This window comes from Lepidothrix coronata, unplaced genomic scaffold (genome assembly GCF_001604755.1).
Source record: "Lepidothrix coronata isolate B3197 unplaced genomic scaffold, Lepidothrix_coronata-1.0 Scaffold4, whole genome shotgun sequence".
Lineage (NCBI taxonomy): Eukaryota > Metazoa > Chordata > Aves > Passeriformes > Pipridae > Lepidothrix > Lepidothrix coronata.
This window is the reverse complement of record NW_016690184.1, coordinates 9,558,273-9,576,993: the sequence shown is the minus strand read 5'-3', so window position 1 is coordinate 9,576,993 and position 18,721 is coordinate 9,558,273. Positions and strand designations below refer to the sequence as shown.

The 18,721-nt window shown below is 39.3% G+C and overlaps 2 protein-coding genes across 4 annotated transcripts in view; one reads left to right on the top strand and one right to left on the bottom strand.

Annotated features, from left to right (window-relative positions):
• The window catches only part of SNX14 (sorting nexin 14), a 50,506-nt gene extending 43,437 nt beyond the window's left edge, over nucleotides 1-7,069 (top strand). Inside the window, exons 25-29 of one of the 3 annotated variants that reach the window (XM_017824640.1) lie at nucleotides 517-681; nucleotides 1,742-1,837; nucleotides 2,537-2,628; nucleotides 2,783-2,839; nucleotides 6,239-7,069. In XM_017824640.1, the coding sequence (XP_017680129.1) occupies nucleotides 517-681; nucleotides 1,742-1,837; nucleotides 2,537-2,628; nucleotides 2,783-2,839; nucleotides 6,239-6,277 (449 nt within the window). In that variant the 3' untranslated portion in view covers nucleotides 6,278-7,069. The remainder of the gene's footprint in view (nucleotides 1-516; nucleotides 682-1,741; nucleotides 1,838-2,536; nucleotides 2,629-2,782; nucleotides 2,840-6,238) is intronic. The other 2 variants (XM_017824650.1, XM_017824658.1) reach the window with 2 other exon arrangements.
• Nucleotides 7,070-7,234: 165 nt separating this feature from the next.
• NT5E (5'-nucleotidase ecto) overlaps nucleotides 7,235-18,721 on the bottom strand; it is a 36,983-nt gene continuing 25,496 nt past the window's right edge. Inside the window, exons 7-12 of the mRNA XM_017824047.1 lie at nucleotides 18,283-18,480; nucleotides 16,704-16,855; nucleotides 13,491-13,599; nucleotides 12,539-12,688; nucleotides 10,783-10,983; nucleotides 7,235-9,090 (exon numbers count right to left, since the gene is read on the bottom strand). Of these exons, the coding sequence (XP_017679536.1) occupies nucleotides 8,933-9,090; nucleotides 10,783-10,983; nucleotides 12,539-12,688; nucleotides 13,491-13,599; nucleotides 16,704-16,855; nucleotides 18,283-18,480 (968 nt within the window). The 3' untranslated portion in view covers nucleotides 7,235-8,932. The remainder of the gene's footprint in view (nucleotides 9,091-10,782; nucleotides 10,984-12,538; nucleotides 12,689-13,490; nucleotides 13,600-16,703; nucleotides 16,856-18,282; nucleotides 18,481-18,721) is intronic.

The following is an 18,721-nucleotide window of genomic DNA, read 5'->3' as shown; positions in this document are numbered from 1 at the left end:
GTAAGAAGTGATTTCTCTTAATTATTCATATACTTCATGCCAAATGTGAAGTTCATGTTCTTTGGTAAGAAATAAAATTCTATTGTAGGACTCGTATATAGCTCAGCACTTTCAAGCATATCAGTATACAACTTAGTGACACAGTCATTCCTTAGAAGACTTTATTGTGGTGCGAGAATGTCATTTTTTTTATCATTCATTATTGCTTAATTGTTTTGTTATGTCTCTTTCTTTCTGCATCTCAGTATTATGAGCTTATGGGAGTAGGTCCCTTCGCTCTTCTTAGGTGTGCCTAGGCTGCTCATATACTCTGGGAATGGGAATGATTTAATTAATAAAAATAGCTAAAGGAAGATTTGATAAGCACTGTGGAGAATACCAATTTTTTCAGCGTTGCACTAACAAAACTAAAATATTGCTTGCTTGCAATCATTGTTTTTTACTTTTGAATAAATGATTCCTTTGTCAAGAGTATCAGGAGAGCCTCATATATGTATGTCTCTGTTAACATTGCAGGTAGGGTAGTTTTCCGCATTCCTGACTGGCTGCATCATCTCTTGATGGGAGGAAGAATTCTCTTCAAAAATACATTGGAACTGTACACAGACTATTACTTGCACTACAAATTAGAACAACTATTTGAGGAGCACCGGTTGGTTTCTCTGATAACACTGCTGAGAGGTTAGTAATAGTTAAATCTTTGGTGTAAAAGTACCGCTTCAGTTTGATATTTGAAATCCTTTCTTTGAAGTTTCCAAGTACTAAACTCTGCAAAGCTTACTAAGCTAGTGGAGTTTTAAAAATCAAGTGTGCCTATAAAAAGACTGCAAAAGCTCATTGTGGAAAGATGCTGAGTCAGCCATGTTGTCTGTTAGTGATGATTACAGAAAAAAGTATTATGAGTAGTAATTTGCTAAGCTGTGCAAGGAACAACAAAAACAAAATAAAGGTTGTTTAATGTATCACAGCACGAATGTTTTATGCAGTCTTTTAAGTTACTTCACTTCTGTGCTACATCACAGTCCTTTATTGTTTCTCTTTTATTTGTTCCCTTTGTTGTGGTGGGCTTTTGAGAGGGCTTGACTGTTCTTGACCTTCGAATGAGGAAAGGGGAAAGAGGTTAAAAAAATCTAAAAAATGTCCACACAGCTCCACCCGAGTGCAGTCTGATTTAAATAAATACCACAGTCTTGCAGAAGCTCTGGCATTAATGCAGCTCTGTTCTTATCAAGCCAAAAGGAAAACTTGTGAAAGACAAAAAAAGACAGGAGTAAGTCTTTCAGAGCCTAAAACCAAAACTGAGCACCTGTTTTTCTGATGAACAGCGGTTCTTGCTTTCTTGTTCATAGGTAAATCTGAAATTTTTGACAGTTCCAGACAGTGTTTTTGGCACAAAGTGTGAATATTGCTTATATGTTTGAAAGCATAAGGGAAATTGTGAGTTAGGAGATCATAACTAACCTAAAGTAGAATTGATCCAAACTTATAAGATAGTGCTTTAAAATTTATAAAAGAATGGAAACAAATTGTGAAAAGATGATTGACCTCCATAGGAGCAGGGATTCTGGATTTGATCAGGGTAATGTAAGCAAAAGACTATGATCTGGCAAGGCTAGAATTTCCTTCCAGTCAAGGTCATACAGAAAAGATACTCAATTTTGAAGCCACAATCCAAAACACATTTATATGTCAGTGATGTGTAGCTGCCTAAAGACTTCTTTTCAATGTGTTTTTGCTGCAGATGCCGTGTTCTGTGAGAACACTGAGCCTCGCTCTCTCCAGGATAAGCAGAAGCGAGCAAAGCAGACTTTTGAAGAGATGATGAGATACATTCCAGGTTCTCTATTTCATGACTGTCTGTATGAGTGTGGTTAATTGTTCAGGCAGATATATAACCCAAATACAGTCACATTACCTTCCCAAATCAAATAATACTTGGGCTGCTGAGATTTGAATTGATCAGAGTACTAGGTGTAAAAAACCAGCAGTTCGTTTAGTCATTTAAATTTTGCTGACTAAGTTGTAGCATAGTGATTAATAAAGACATGCTGATGGAAATCAAGAGCTTTACAAATGTACTTAATATCATAATTTCTTCATCTTTAGAATGTTCCTATGTTTTGTATTTTATCGAGATGAAAAATGGGTTAAAAAAGACACACCATGAAGCCAGAAGGTACATCTGAGCTCTCCTTACACTGTATAGACGAGGAGAGAGAAGCCCATTTAATCAGAATGTAACTTTAAAAAATCAGATTGTGGTTTATTAAACCATGCATTAGGACAATAGATTGATATTATAAAATGTGTAATAATTACTTAGGTGTGCAGCCCTGAAGAAAAGGGAGGAAAAAAAGATGAACCAAAAAGTGTGTTTGTTTTTCCATTTACCATTTGAGATAGATAAAACTTGAACTCTTTAATTTAAACTGGGGTTTTTTTATTGATAATTACTGGACTAGCATAATTGCATCATACAGCTGTTTTACAGTGCTTCCTCATGACTTGTATATTTTGGCTTTGGAATTTGGTCTAGATTTAATAGGGAAGTGCATTGGGGAAGAGGCTAAATATGAAGGCATCAGGCTTCTGTTTGATGGACTGCAGCAACCAGTGCTCAACAAACAGGTAACTCATAACATGTGAGAAACTTACCTTTTGGCAAAGGATTTCCTGAAGTGAATGTTGGGTATAGCAGAGGAGTGGGCTCTAATTCAGAGTTAAAAATAAAAAGCAGTAGTGTTGCCTTGAAGTGTCCTTAGTTTTATTTGTTTTCTTTTAGTTAACCTATGTTCTGCTGGACATTGGGATTCTAGAACTCTTTCCAGAGCTGAGTAAGGTATGTGCTAACTCTGTTCAAGAACTGCAGGATTCTTCTAGCTGCTATTGAGTCTGGTCACTGGTGCATTTTGGCTGTTGTTCCCTTGTAATAATAATTTTAAATTTTGGGGGAAATCTGTGTCTTTCTAGTATTTGAATCTGGGTTACTTACATTTTGTTAATTAGCTCTTTCCAGTATGAGCTGTCTTTCAGTAGAATTCAACAGAGCAATCAGTGGTCGAGATCTCTGTGCGTTTCTCTTTGACTGATTTGTCTCCACTCTACTTTGTGCATTTCCCAATTCAGAAAGGGAATTCTCCATGCAGAGCTCATGTCAAGCTGCAGCATTTTTCTTGAGAATGTTTGGCAGGAGGGTGTCTTAGCCCTAGTTTGGTCACTGCAATGTTAACTCCAACTTTCCAGATAAAGGAGACAGAATTTGCACAAGAGAAATTGCTATATAAATGCATATCACTAGGTTTGGGATCCATCTCATATTTGTACTTACGTATATCAAACCTTTACAGGGTTTTACATAGCAATTTTACAGTTTGGTCTTCATAGTAAGCAGGAGATATTTGCTAGTTAGCTAGACAGAAAAAAACCAACCCAACAAATAAAATAATGCCTCACTAACAATAAATGTTGGTTGCATGAACCCTGTGCCTGAAAACTGCAAAGTGCCAGCAGTGATTTGTTTTGCATGATAAACAGAAACAAATATTAGGTATCGGAACAAGCCAGGACACCTTCCGTTTTTTCCACTGAAATGAGGCTGGCTCAGCATGTTTGACCTACTTTGTAGCTGCCCTCCTCATGCCAGTGTTCAGACAGTTAAAAACAAGCAAAAGAGCTTGTTTCCCAGCTTTGTTTCCCAGCTGACCAAGGGAACAAGGAAGTAGCCTAGAAACTTGCGTGCTGAAAAAAAGACCTTAGACTTGCTGTTTTACTCTGCTGAACAGGTTTTGTGTCCAGTAATAGACACAGCAGCTAATAGTGTATGTGTATATATATACATATATATATAGGAACACTGGTCTTTCATCAGTTGATGATGGAAAAAAACAAGTGGCATTTAAAGCACTGGTCAGGCCCAGAGGCTGGTGATCAATGGAATGAAGTCTAATTGGAGGCAAGCCAGTACCTAGGGAGGTATTTGTTGTCGCTCCAGTCCTGTTTAACATCTTCATTAATGCTCTGGATGATGGGACAGGCTGATGATGACACAAAACTGGGAAGAGTGGCTGATACACCAGAGGGTCCTGCTGCTATCCAGAGGGACCTAAACAGGCTGGAGAAACAGGCTGACAGGAACCTCCTGAACCTCAGGAACTTCGACAAAGGGAAGTGCAAAGTCATGCTCCTGGGGAAGAACAACCCCAGGATGGGCTGGGGGCTACGCAGCTGGAAAGCAGCTTTGCAGAAAAGGACCAGGGTGTCCTGATAGACACAAAGTTGAACAGAAGACTGACAGTATCCTGGGCTGCATCAGGAGTGTTACCAGCAGGTTGAGGAAGGTGATTCTGCCCCTCTGCTCAGTGCTGGTGAGGCCACATCTGGAAATATTGTGTGCAGGACTGGGCTCCCCAGTGCAAGAGAGACCTGGACATACTGGAGAGAGTTCAGTGGAGGGCCATGAGGATGATGAAGGAACTGGAGCATCTCTCCAATGAGAAGAGGCTGAGAGAGGTGGGAACTGTTCAGCCTGGAGAAGAGAAAGCTCAGAGGATCTTATCTATGTAAATCCCTGAGGGTGTGGTACAGAGAGGACAGAACCAGTGGTGCCCAGTAACTGGACCAGAGGCAACAGGCACAAACTGAAACACAAGGGGTTCCCTCTAAACATCAGGAAACACTTTTTCACTGTGAGGGTGACCAAGCACTGTCACAGGTTGCCCTGGGAATGCTGTGGGGTGTTCATCCTTGGAGACATTCAAAAGCTGTCTGGACATGGTCCTGGGCAACCATCTCTAGGTAGCTCTGCTTGAGGTCTAGACCAAGTGACCTCTAGAGGCACCTTCCAACCCTAACCCTGCTGCGATTCCATAACTGTGTATATTTAATGAGGTAAAATATTTTTTCTTCAAAAACAAATCAAGAAAAGACTATTTAATGTAAATCAAGATCAAGTTTTGTACTTCTTAATCCATTCTTTTTTTTCTGTGTAACTGTACACTGCCTGACTGCTCTGCAGTGTTTCATAACCACCTGCTGAAGAGGGACCTTTAATACTACCTTTGCTCCTGGTGAAACAGCAGAGTTGAGGGCTGGGCTTCCCCTTTCCTTATGCCTGAAGCTGTTGGGAACAGAGCAAGGGAATCACTGGCCCAGATTTCAGTAGAGGAAAGGAAGAAAAATACTTCAACTAGGAACTTCAGCTGTTTTCCTATTTCGGATGTACTGAGAGCAACACAGAACAAAGTGCTGCATCTGTGATGTTTGGCAGTGGGACCAGGACTGAAAAGGGAAATGCAAAGTGGAGAGGGTATGGATGGAGGAGTGGCAGTGGTTTTCATCTAGTGCCTTGGAAAATGCTTCCCCAAAATCACTGCAAACAGACTGTAAAGCCATTTAGAAAGAGAATTTTCTCCTTCTAACAATTGTAACAGGGAAGTTAAAAAGTAATGACTGGTTCTTACTTAGGTATCTGTTATATTGCGGGGGGGGGAATCAATGCCTGTCCTCTCTATTCAGCAGAGTCCTTTTTGAGTTGCTTCATGCCAAAATGTGTTTGTAGTTATAGTGAAGAACAAAAAAATATTTCAGGTCAGTCATCATTTAAAGGGAAAACTGAGCATCCTGGAAGTTTTGTTTCAAGCACTGCTCCTTTGGCAGAGAAAACTGCGATGGGAGAAATGGGAAAACTGTCATTAGCAGGGATGTCCATCTGCTTCCACTCTTGAGATTGGTATCTCAAAGGTATTTCCTGCTACACGTACCAGCGCGGATACATGCTGGATCACTTGATGTGTTTGATGGCAGCATGCGTAAGTGAGCAAGGTCGAAGGATAAGAGCCGAAAAACTCTGATACAATGTGCAGTCAGTCCCTTGGAAGTCTGTCAGACAGGATGGAAGGAAAAGGACAGCTGAGAGGGGAGAAGCATTCCTAGCAGAGGAAGGAAAGAAATCTGCTTGAAAAAACATCGCTCCACTACCATTTTCAGAGTAGAAAATTGCTCTGTTAAGAAAACTGTATTTAGCAGTTAGGAGTGGGAGAGGTGGAACTTCCAGAGGGAAAAGAAAATACCTATTTTGACAAATAGTATTAAAACCCAGTAGCCGACCTTTCTCTTAACTCTGGTTTCAAGTGGATGTTTTCAAATACCATTAATGATTGCAGCTCAATTCAGTCTTTTCTATGTAAATATACGTTTTCAAACCCAGAAAGTAAATTTTTTCGCCCTTATTGTTTAACAGGGTCCGAAGGAAACGAGCTCTGTGTCAAGTTGGATGTGAGTGAAGGGACCTTGCTGGACACCCAGTAGCATCTGCTGTGCACTTTTGTAATGGACATGTGACATTTTAACCTTGCCTTGTATATTTTCTTGTAAATAACATAAAATTTAAGTTCTAAAAAATATCTTTATTCAATAAAGACATAAAAATTTAATATCAGTTGCAAGTAAATAAAATATTTGTACTTTTTGTTTAAAATTTGTTTTAGCTGTTACCAGTAAAAGTCAAATTAATTTCCCCCAAATCTCTCCATGTGTGAAATTACAGAATGACATCAAATAAAGCAGCTCAGAGATCAGCCAACTTACGCTTTACCAAAAGAGCAATTACTGGATGTCTTCCTTAAAGGATATGTAGAAAAAATGTTTGGAAGAAGCTGTAGAATGCTCTCATTACGTTATTTTTAACTGTCTTAACAAATCTTACTATTTTTTAAAAAATCGAAATTATGTGATTGAATCTGTTGCATACAAATAATCTCAGAACTATCTTTGCCCTTTGTGCTCTCTGTGAGCATGGAAAATAGCATGTAATTTAGTCTATTTAATACATGACCTTTAAATCTAAAGCATTCTTAAAGTAATAATGGGTGTGAAAAGTGGTTTTGACTTTTACCTTAGCCTTTATTTTTCTGCAGTTTCTTACCTGGGATTACCTGACATCTGGCATCTCAGGATGCAAGTCTGTTCACAGCTTTTTTAAAAAATTTATTCCTATAAAATTGGGTGGAAGATTTTTCCTGTAAATCTTAATTTGTTGGCCCAGCCTTTATAAAAGAGACTTTGAAATGGACTTTCATGTGTGGATTTTTAACAAGTTTTACTCACAGAACAATACAGCGATACTTTAATAGGCATTCCTCAGTTTTTACTGTCAGACAATACCCATTTTCTCCTTCACTACAAACCAACCAATCTAATGCAGCATTGGTGTTCTTTGTCAATACAGTTTGTGCTATCTGTCTATATTACTACTGCAAACCTTTTCTTTCTCTTTGTCAAAGGAAGGTAAAATTGTTATTTCTCTTCTCTCTGGCTATGCCAAAGGAGTTGTTACAACTCTAAAAATTGGTGTGCAGGTACAGTTTGGTCCATAAGTGCCCTCTCTGTTACTGGTTTTATGTTGATTTGGGTAAGACCATTCTGTAAATTAACTACTCTTAAGGGCTGGTATCGGCAAACCATCAATGCCAGGGCATAAGAAGTAGTGTGTAAAGGTCAGTCATCGTTTGTTGTCGTGTTGCAGCTGTGTAGTCCAGAGCTTTTCATGCACAACCTCTCAATGTATGTGGAAATGAATGAGATCTTGAAATTTAAATATACTGAGTGTTTATCTTAGCGCACCTTCTCCTTGAAATCTGCAGGTGCAGTGAATTTAAGAGCCAAGTAGCTTCAGGGTTGAAAAAGAGTGTAGTGAGCTTTCCAGGAGAACAAAGCGGGTTTATTTAAAACACTGATAATCAGTTTAAAATAGCATTGAACAACATGAAAACACATTGATGGCAAAAATCCCAATGTGAATGAACTTAGAAAAATAATGGTTGTTTGCATTCATTTATAATCAATCACTTCTTGATAAAGCATCAGAAGTGTACACTTAGCATTTAGTCTGATTTTTGATTTCATACTCATTAGCCTGTATTTACAACTGTATTTTTTTAAACACAGCCTTCCCATAGAAAAGATGGGCTTTTGAGGTATAACCACAGTTATCATAAAGACAGGTTATGCTGTAAAAAGCCCCATTACCTGGCTGTTTCCAAAGGATGCCACAGTGGTGCAGGAGTCAATGCCTCTATCTGACATTCTCTGAGAATGTTGCTGATACAGAGTAAGAGGCAGGAGTCCTGTGCTTTGTTCTTTGGAAAAGGTAAAAAATCGAGCATATTTGTATGAAACACAGTCATAGATTGTGTTCTTGCTCTAGACACGGTCCCCAAACTGGTCATATAAAGAATGAAGAATACTCAATTTGTTAAAATTTATCAAAATCAAGCTTTCATTGCATCCTTTATTAATGGAAAACATAAGTGAGATGCTGCATCTTCAAAAGTAAAACAAACTTTTTAAAATTGCATGTTAAATGGGCCTCATGATTTTAATGGCACTGACTTTAATCCAGCTCTTTCAGATATTGGTGTAGGTATGATAAATATGACTGGAAGCAAAGTAGAAATATTAGGTTTGAATACTTTAACCCTGAGTGGAGATCAACGAAAGGAATATACACCTATAATAAATCCATTTCTAGAAGTTTGTTTGCATTACTGGAATCAGGTTCTTAACTCACTATCTAAGGCATCTAAAAGAATTTGACAATTTAAAAATACCCCATTACAATTTGTCATTGCTTTATGATTGAGCAGTAGGTATTCACTGGCACTTTGCTTCTTAAAACCTCAAACCGAATTGCAGGTACCTGCTGATTCAAACCAAGAAAAGTCATGAATTCTTCCCCTTCGCTCTGCACAGAGTGCTTTGATGCACTACCAGATAAAAGACAATGGATTGGGCTGCTTACTGCTAACATGCAGCAACCTCACTGTTCATTCATTGTAAGGTGTAAGAAAAGAGGAAAGAGAACAGTTCTCTTTTTGATTCATCAGCATCATTTCTCCTCCTTTCTTCCTCCAAACAAAAACATAGAGAGCAATAATCAAGTGTGCAAGAATGTTGCAGTGAACAATGCAGAGATCAGGGTTAGACTTGCTTTGTGAAGACTTCCAGAAGAAAACTTTATTCGACCTTCAACTGCTGGGTAAACTCTCTCCATTCTCTGTAGGTAGCGGGAAACAACCTCAATATCAGGTTCACCTAAACAAACAAACATATAAAAAAGTGTTTTCTGCAGCAGCCAAGCTCTTAAGAGTTCTTTAAGAATCTGTCTAAAATTGCAGTTTTAGCTCAAGTTTTAAACTTTTCTATGGCTTGCAATGCTTAATCACTACACATTGAGACAGCGTGGGGGTGTGGGGAGTTGTTTCTTATGCACAGAAAATCATCTGTGGTGGTTTGTAGCCAGAATTTTTGGTAGCAACTTGTATTTTACAAAATACAAAAAACCAAAAAACTTCTCATTGCATTGTCTGTCTTGTTTTGTTTTGTATCTGTTACAATGCTAATTTCCAGTCAGTTTTAGGTAGATGGAGATAGTGCCCTACCTGTTTGGGTAGAGGGCTGTAGACTTGGCAAAGCTATCACTTATAGCTTCTCAAATTTAACTTTACTTTTTTTGGAGGAATTTCTAGTCTGTGCACTGCTGTGTGCACGCAAAGTATAACGTGGAGTTTCTGCAGTGGAAGACCCTCTTCAGTAACTGCTGCCAGCAATGTCACAAGCCCCATCTGATCCAAGCTCTTACAATCCTAAAGTGTAGTCCTCAGTCTTAACAATAGTTACAGTTTTACCCTCTTGCTATACTGAAAGACTTTACAAGAACCTTACAAGTTGTTCCCTTTCATTATTCCTATTGATTTATCTCTCTGGGTATTTATTTCTGCATACATGGATATTTACTGAAAACTACAGCCTCTCCAAATTTACAAGCTGTAGGCTGAACTTGATTTAAAATACCAGTCCTACCTGTGAGAATCGATTTTAAATTGAAATACCTGCAGAAATAAAAAACTAGTCTACAACAAAGGTCCAAAAGGAAGATTTTTTGGAGTAAAAGTGTGTTTTTATCATCCAGAAGCAGGNACATACAAAATTAAAGTTTGGCAAAATGTAGGTGTGATCTTAGAACATTGGTTTTGTTTTTTTTTTTTTTAACACAGCATTACATTCTTGTAATCTCAACATTTTAGTTTGTCTTTATTGAAGATGGACATGTCGGTTGTACAAATGCTGAATTTCTAACACTTCACATGCAACTTTAGGGGACCTTAACACAGCATTATAAAACACTTCCTTTTTACCTCTCTGGCATGGTGTCTGTAGCACCTTGCATACTGCTGCCTGCAGGACTCCCGAGAATCCCACTGATTCTGGATGGGCAGGCTAATTCCTGCAGAGTAGGTTGTCATCTTTCCCCTCACCCTGTGTTGCTCGCCTGAGCTGCGTGTCCTTCAGCAGTAGAGGTGATGATTCTGTCTTTCCAAATACTTGTATACAGTGGAAATTCAAGGTCTAAAGAACCTTTCTCCTTAATTCATTGTTCAGTAATGAGTACAAGTGCACAGGCAGTACAAGGCAGTATGCAATAAGATGTATTCTCCATGGTGCATTTTTTGCTTCTTTTGTGGTTTATCATGATCTTAGAAGTGCTCTTTGAGCACTGCTGTATTGGTAAGGCTTAGTTTCACTTTGAAACTTGTGATTTAACTGAAAAAGTTAAAAATGTTGCTGGCTACAACCAAAACCAGAGCTGTCAGATTAGAAGCAAATTTAATCCAGTAAAGGCAAGAAGTCTGAGACTAACACTATAGAAAGATCTTTTAACTTTTGGGAACTGTTTGTCTGCTACTCTATTAGTGCCCATACTGACCTTTACTGCATCCCACTTACCTTTGCTGTATCCCATATTTTTGTCTTTCAGCATATGATAGCCATCTCCTCCAAATAACATATAGGATGGAAGAGTCACATTGTATATTTCATCCATGTGGAGTGGGATGTAGGATGGGACTCGGCAGGCTGTGCAAAGCACTTCTAAGCTAACAACTCTGCTTCCTGGGGCTCTGGAAAGATCATAGACCACATGGATGCCTACAAAAATACACGTTGGGATGTCACTTTTTGCAGTGCCTATTGAACATATAGGGCTAGAAGCAGCACCCTCCCTCATCTTTAGCTGATTCTTTGCATTAGTTTCTGTGACTGAGAGGTTGTATTGCTCTGAATTACAGTTAATGCCCTATTTCTTTGCACACTACTCAACTTTTATACAAGAAAATTCAAGAGAATAAGAATTGCTGAAGCACGGTCTCACCTCAGTTACTTGTCTGTTCTCATCACTACTCCACAGAAGGAAATTACTAGTCATGGGATTAAGATACTGCAAGATAAAAATACCTTCCCTTATTTCTGTAGTCACATGCTTTCTCATTCCCCTGGCTGGTTGGCTGAAATTACTTTTTTTAAAGCCAGCCAGCCAGCCAGCCTAACTTGGTGGCTGTTATGGGTAATGGGTACTGTACTGAAAATAGAAAGCCAGGCCAGGGCTTTACTTTGTGGTTTCTGCTCACTGTAGGAGAAGCAACATTTCTAGTTGTGAGCCTTCCTTGATCAAAGCTTGGGGAGAGCCAGGCCCCCAGATCAGCATTGCCAAGAATCTGCAGATCAGGAAGCCACTAAAGCTCATCCAAAGCACAGAGGCTCTTCCAGCCCTGGCTCTCTTCCTGCTCTGGATCTTCTGTCCTGAACCCTTTCCAGAGCTACTGATTGTCCTCTCTTTCTGTGAGGAGGCAGCAAGCAAAACTTGCTTTACCTTAGTGGTATCTAAAAATGTGGTAACTTACTGGTGAGAGTGCCAGACATGTGTTGTGTCTGTGGCACATGAGGGTTCTAGATCACATGGTGGGGGTAGTGCCCCCATCACTGGCCTGTGGGGGGGTAGAGGCATGGGGGGGGGAATGTATTGGCCCCTGCCCTTGAAGTTTAGCTTTTCTGTTATATAAACAATAAAATCTACATTGCATCACAGAGAGACCAGGAATAAATATGACTGTAGCCTGGTACACATCTGGGTAAACATACAGAGAGCTGCAATTCAAGAAATAAGTAGGTTTTTAATATTAACTGGTCATTCATAAAATATTTAGTAATTCACTGGAGCAATTCCATAGCCACTTGGACAAACTCTGAAACTGTCAGCAATCATTAGAGAATTGCACAAAATTATTTTGGTAAACTGACATTTGGCAATAACCGGCACAGCCATCCAGTCTGGGGTTTCAGGTAGGCTGCCAGTGAAGAACTGAAAACTGGAGTTTGTTGTAGCTATTTCTGTGTTAAAGCTACACTAAATTATATCTCCCTCTAGTTAACTGAAGTGTTAAACTGATGTCATTAGAGGTTCGGGAACCAGCTTGGGAACACTGTATCTGCTGAAGGGAACAGAGGTGGCCTGTGTGCTGCAGTGTCTCAGTTAAACATACACAGGATAAACAGTGTTAGCTGGCCAGCATGTACAAGACACAGAGCTAAGATATATGGCCAGCTTGATTTCCATTCTTAAAAAGAGGCTCCCAGCTGTAATAAACAAGGCTAACAGGAGGGATAGCTGGTTTGGAAAACCAGAAGAGAAAAGAAGAAAACGTACCTCCAACCTGCAGCAGCTCTCCACTTCCTCTTCCATATCTATGCACACTGTGCTCAAAAGCTTCTTTCAGAGTGGAGCCTTTTACCTTTACCATATCAAAACGACCTCCAAATGGCAAAACAGACAGCAAATCTTCCACAGTAATGCTACCTGGGGGAAGGAGACTTTGTTTACTTCTTGCTTGTTTGTTTATGTGTTTACAGAATTATTTTAGAATTGTTTAACGGTAAGTTTTTGACAAGGAACATGGCAAATGCAATTTAAGAAAATGAGAGCAGGCAGAGGTGAGAATCATATATATCATATCCCAATCAAAGAACCTGTATCTTTTATCATCCAGTAAGTATCAAGACCAATAAATCAGAGTTTGATGTAAGTGCATGTTTTGCTATTCAAATAATACTACTAAAAGAGATGACAAACTACCAACCTAAGATGAAGAAACACAGCTTTTCCTACTAGGTCAGGCCAATTTTTCCAATTGATTGAGAAATTGATTTACTGAAGTAGTCCTACAGAAAGATTTAGCTAAACTGAAAAAGCTTTTGTTTTCAGGTTTCATTTATGTGGTATCAGGAAAATAAAGAGTGTTAAAACCTTAGCATTCAGAAAAACCCAGAATTTACTTACTCTACAGCAGACTACAGAAGGCTCCCAGCAACCATACTGGATGACCCTGTACAGTAGAAGGTCTTTCTTTATTCCAAAGCAGCAAAGAGAAAGGGAAATTATAAAAAGCATTGTGTACAAACAATGCTAGAGACTTCTATCAATGTCAGCCTGAGTGCAGTTGTGCTCTAATGATGTATAACCATTTGAGAAAGTTTGAAAACACTTCCAAACGCTGTGCTAATCCCATTGGAACAAGGCCATAACTAAAACTGTGTCCAGGCAGGCATAACTTGATTCCTTCTGCTGATAAAGTTGCCATTCATCTTGTAATTTTACGTACCATTAGTGCTCTGTTCATCAATGGGTGACCGTATCCCACCTCCATTCAGGATGCACATTGAAACGTGGTTCCATGATTTTTTATCTGGACGCCCAACATTTTCATAAAGCTACCAAAGGAAAATGTATGAACTGATTTTATCTTCAGTTATTCTAAGCTCTGGAAATTTACACCAAATAAAATCCGAGACTGAAAAGAGATAGAAAGGTTTTATATCTTTGACATTAACTTCAGCACCATTGTAAAACAGTTATTAAAAAACCCAAATAAGTATTTTGCTTTTTAAAACTCTCCCCCTAGTCTGTGTGTCTATATCATGGCCAGGGCAGACCAGCTGAACAAAGGAAAAGTGATTTTCTGATTCCAATGACTGTAATAAAGACAAATGATTTAAGCATATTTGGAGAATTGAGAAGGGAAGAGGACCTTAAATATTAGTGTACATTAAAAACACATAGGAGAAGCATAAATTAATCTAGTTCTCGTATGTTGCAGGGAATTAAGTTTTTCGGCTTCTCTATGGTTGGCTTTTAACATTTGGAATGGCCTTGGCATGTAGAACAGTGGAGGAACAGGAAACAGGCATAGTAGATCAGAAAGTCTCTGCACAGCAACGTCTCCAATGGTGGCAAGGCTCTGGCGAAATACAAGAACAGGATAATATTTGCTTGTGACATCCTAAGTAGTAAAGAAAGTGGAGACCAGGTATTCATGCAGCTGCATAAGGATGATAAGCCTACGGTGTTAATTCTCAGATATAACTGAGTAGAACAGGAAAAGGCTGAGAAAATAAATTAGGATAATGGAAGGGATTGACTGGTTTCCGTACAGTGGTGACTATAGTCATGACTCTTCAGTCTCACAGAGAGAGAAATACAGGAAGCACATGACAGAAGCCTATACAATGAAGAAGACGTGGAGGATGGATTTTCTTGTTTCAAAAATGATAAAAAACTAAGAAAAATTCAGAGAGGGTAATGAGGATGGTCAAAGACACGGAAAAGCTTCTGAACATAGAATGATGAATGTAGGCTTGGACAGTCTGACCTGGTAAAGAGATAACAGAAGGAAATATTTGAGAAGCCTATAAAGTCAGGAGTGATGTGAGGGTGGACAGGGACCAAGTGTTCCAGTGCAAGGACCACTTGACCTCCAGCAGTTATCCATCCAGTGGGAAGCAGCAGGCTGCACACCAGGACCAAGGTCCCTGCAGGATGTGCAGGTCAGTGGTGGAACACCCTGCTGCCAGCTGTTGTGAAGGCTGAAGGAAGGCAAAGGGAGATGGGGCAAATTTGGAGAAGTTACGGTTGAGCTCGTAAATATCAAGAGAGCACTTCTGGCTTGGGGAATCCCTGAGCTGCAAGCTGGTGGGAGACACAGGCAGATCTGAGTACAGCAACTCCACAGGTTTGTCCAGGAGTATGCTCTTCTCCCACCATCCTCACTCAGTCACTCTTGGAGACAAAACATTGGGATGGATGATCCTGTCATTTGTTGTTGGTGGGTCACTTCCCTGCTGCACCCCTACGCAAAGTGTTTGTAATCTCTGGCTTGCAGGTGTGTAAATGCTTTGTGCCTTCAGCTTAGTCATTAAGGCCAGATCCATGCTAACGTTTATAACTCATAATCAAAGAATGGATTGCAACTTCCCAGCCCTGAGCAGAGGCAATTTAAAAGAAGAGCTCACAGTGCTGTTACAAATTTCACAGCCTTTTCACATTTGAGTTCCTTTGAAGTCCTTTGTAAAATGCCTGGGCCTATCAACCTTTTATTCTGAGATTTTAGGCTACTGTTGGAGAAGCATCATTGAACTAAATGGATCTCTGTTTTGATCTAGAACAAACATTCAATCAGCCTTCTACAATTCTCAGTCTCTCAATTTCTCAGGACAACTCTAAATATTAGAGGTCGTGGAACAGGTGGGTCTATTTTTTACCTTCATACCCCTGAACACATGTCAGCAGACAGGAAAGCAAGAGTAGAACTTGCCTTGGTAAGGCAAAGGACGTGAAGAGACATCAATGTATCTATCAAGAGACATCTAATGTATCCTGATGACTGCAGGTGGTTGTCTAGAGACATGGATTTAACTAAAGTAGAATTTGACGTCCCCTAAGAAAAAATGTATGGCAAGAAATTCTACAGACTTCTGAAAGATTACAGAGTTAATTTCTTTAAGCCCGAAAAAGGCCAAGACATTTGTTCACATTTTTTCAAATAAAAATATTTTAAAGTCTAGCAGAAAGAAAAAGCAAGGTGCTGCAATTCTAGTAGAACTGCACGCAGAATTCCCAAATATTAATCTGATTTGGAAATCAGCCGTTGAACTGAGAAATATTTGAAGGATTACAATAAAAGCAATCACAAGGGCTGGATAAATAGCTTTGAGAACATATCTAAATGAAAACTCATGATTATTGACTCTGTGGCAATACTGCAGGACATTTATGGCAAACCTCATTTTCTGGAAAATTTCACATTAGTCAATGTTTTTCCCTGAAACACCCAAAGGAAATGGTGCTGATGCAGGGCAGCAAAGCAATCAAAACCATGTAGTTTAAAAACTGGAAGTGACTTCTCGCAAAGAGACTTTCTGGTGTTCTGGGACTGTTGAAGTCCAGCGGTACCTGGCAGAATGCTGCAGGGGCTGGTGGCTCCTTCTGGGCTGGGGTGTTCTGTGCCCGGCTGTGTGTATGGCCTTTCCCCCCGCTTTGCTTCAGCAGGCAACTTTTGGGCTTCTCAGAGGGACAATTCATATCAGCAACTTGGCAGAAAACTACCCAGATTTTTAATCCATGCTTGTGCATTAAAGTGGCAGCAAAACCCAGTGAGTAATGAAAGGGACAGAGGGTAAATGCCATGAACAGGGGTCCAGAGTGGGGCAGGAGTGAGGCAGGGGAGCTGAGCTCTCCTTTTTGAGGAATGGGGTCTTAGATCAAAATGCCATGTCTCTTAAAACTGCAGCCTCAGAGCCAGCTGTTAACAAACTGTTCTCTTTGTGAGGCTATACACAAAGAATAAACTGCTCCTTACTTTATACAGCAAGATTCATTATAGCCTTGCTTCTGCCAGGTCTTTCTAGGGTCGTGCTAGGTGTGACAGTATTGAAAAGCAGCACAGAGCCCATGTGGCAATAGTTTGGAGGCTGGGAGCATTTCATCTGATAGCTCTGGATTAACCCCTTAATTGCTACTTGTGGTGGAAACATCTTACCACAGCATCACAAAGCAAATTTCCCATGTTACATTCGTGGAAACGGCATGCTTGGCTTGTACCATTCAGGTAAACATTAGTTTTTCCAATCTCTTTAGAGTAATTCCCCAGGTTTTCTCTCCATTTTTCCACTTCTTCTTTAATGTGCTCATCTATAAAGTAAAACAAGTGTAAAATAAGCATCACACATATCTCACTTCAGTGAATACAAACCTGAGGAAAAAAACCGAACAAACCTGTTCATGATTCTAAAATGTTACACTTTCCCTAAAGGATTCTCAATCAAATGACATCTATATTCACTTCAAACAATGCCTGTAAAGGGAGAAGGCAGGATGGGACAATCAAGTGAACAAGCTAGTCCTGTGCCACAGCAGGGTTATCTCCTCTGTAATACTTTCAAATACTTTTGCCCAGTCCTGTTCTAACCTCTGACTGATGGGGTTTCTAGTACCTACCTTGACAAGTGAGAGAATTTTTAATATAGAAGTGAGGTTGGTCTTTATTTGACATCATATTTTTTTCCCTGTTTGTAACTTCCTCCCTTTAACATTGTGCTAAAAGGAAAACTAGTTCCAACATCAACGTCAAGGAATAAACCCTTTATAGAAATAAATTATCTATACACATCTGTCTGTCAGGTGCAAATTTAATTATTTCAGGAAAAAAACAAAGATACTTGTATATACGGACAGATATCACAACTATTTTATATCGGCTATTAGTTTTAATCAATTTGCTTACATGTGTCAGCAAGAGCATCATTTATAAAATGAAAGCACTGATGTATCTGAATTTTTGCTTTTACTGACATCAGAGAGAATGTAGACTCTTTACATCATCTCATTACATTAATAGCTTTCTGACAATAACACAGTAAATATCTGTGAACAGATAATTTTTAAACGATTTATTTTACAAATACTCAAGCAGAACCTAGAAACTCTTATAAAAGCTCAGAACTACATACAGCAAACACTGGAGAAGAAACAAAGACTAGAGAACCAGCCTCACGTAATTACAGAGCTGACAAAGAAACAGGTAGCAGAGCTCAGATAGAATTACAAACAAAAAGCGACAAAGAGGCTCTCCTCCACCCAGTTCTTTGAATGTTTCAGAGCTGAAACACTGAACACACTTAGCACTGAAAACAAGAAGTCATGGGTTTGTATATTATATTTGCACATTGGCAGAGTATTCCAAGTTTTTTCTGGAACATTTCCACTTTCCCATATTGCACTAAACTCTGTTTTGAAGAACTCAGCCACTGGCAAAACAGTGTAAATTAGTCCTCGTAATCTTTTAAATCATAATCACAGGACTAGCTAAAACTGTTCTACAAAATGGTAAGGTAGTGTATCACCTGAAATCCTACAAAAGGACTTTCAGGGATTTTAAATAAATAAAAACACACCCTGAATATCTGCATATTCAACTGTAACACAGGCTGAACTCTACACAGAAGAGAACAGCAAGCTCAGGAAGAAAGCTGAATTCTTCTTTGACATTGTCTTTAACATAACAAGACTTGAATTGTAGCAGAGTGCTGCAGGCAAATTCAAATGTCTAGTCCACATACCTTCAGGGATACTGCTGTCCAGCAAAATGGGGTTCCCAACTGCTTCAACTACATTTCCTTTCTTGTCAAATGTAACATTTAAATAACCAAGATATTTCCCATAAGCGTAAGCTTGTACAACTGGCACCTTCCTCCCATCATCTGAGTCAACCATGAATGGATATGGGCCAGCTGGCACTTCAGTAGAGGGTGGGGTGCCTGCATGGAACAATCGTGTAAAGTGAGTGTTCAGCTTATGGGAACTTCAAGGAATTCTTAGAATGACATTTCAAATGTTTCTCAGCCTTAAAAAAAACAGATAGGATATTAGGCAGAAATGACAATGAATGCATTGGATGACAAGCACACATTTGATTGTTCAGTTATTTCATAAGAGACAATTTTGTTTTCAGGACGTGAACTGGAATAACTGCCACAGTGTTTTTCAAGTTGAGTGTGA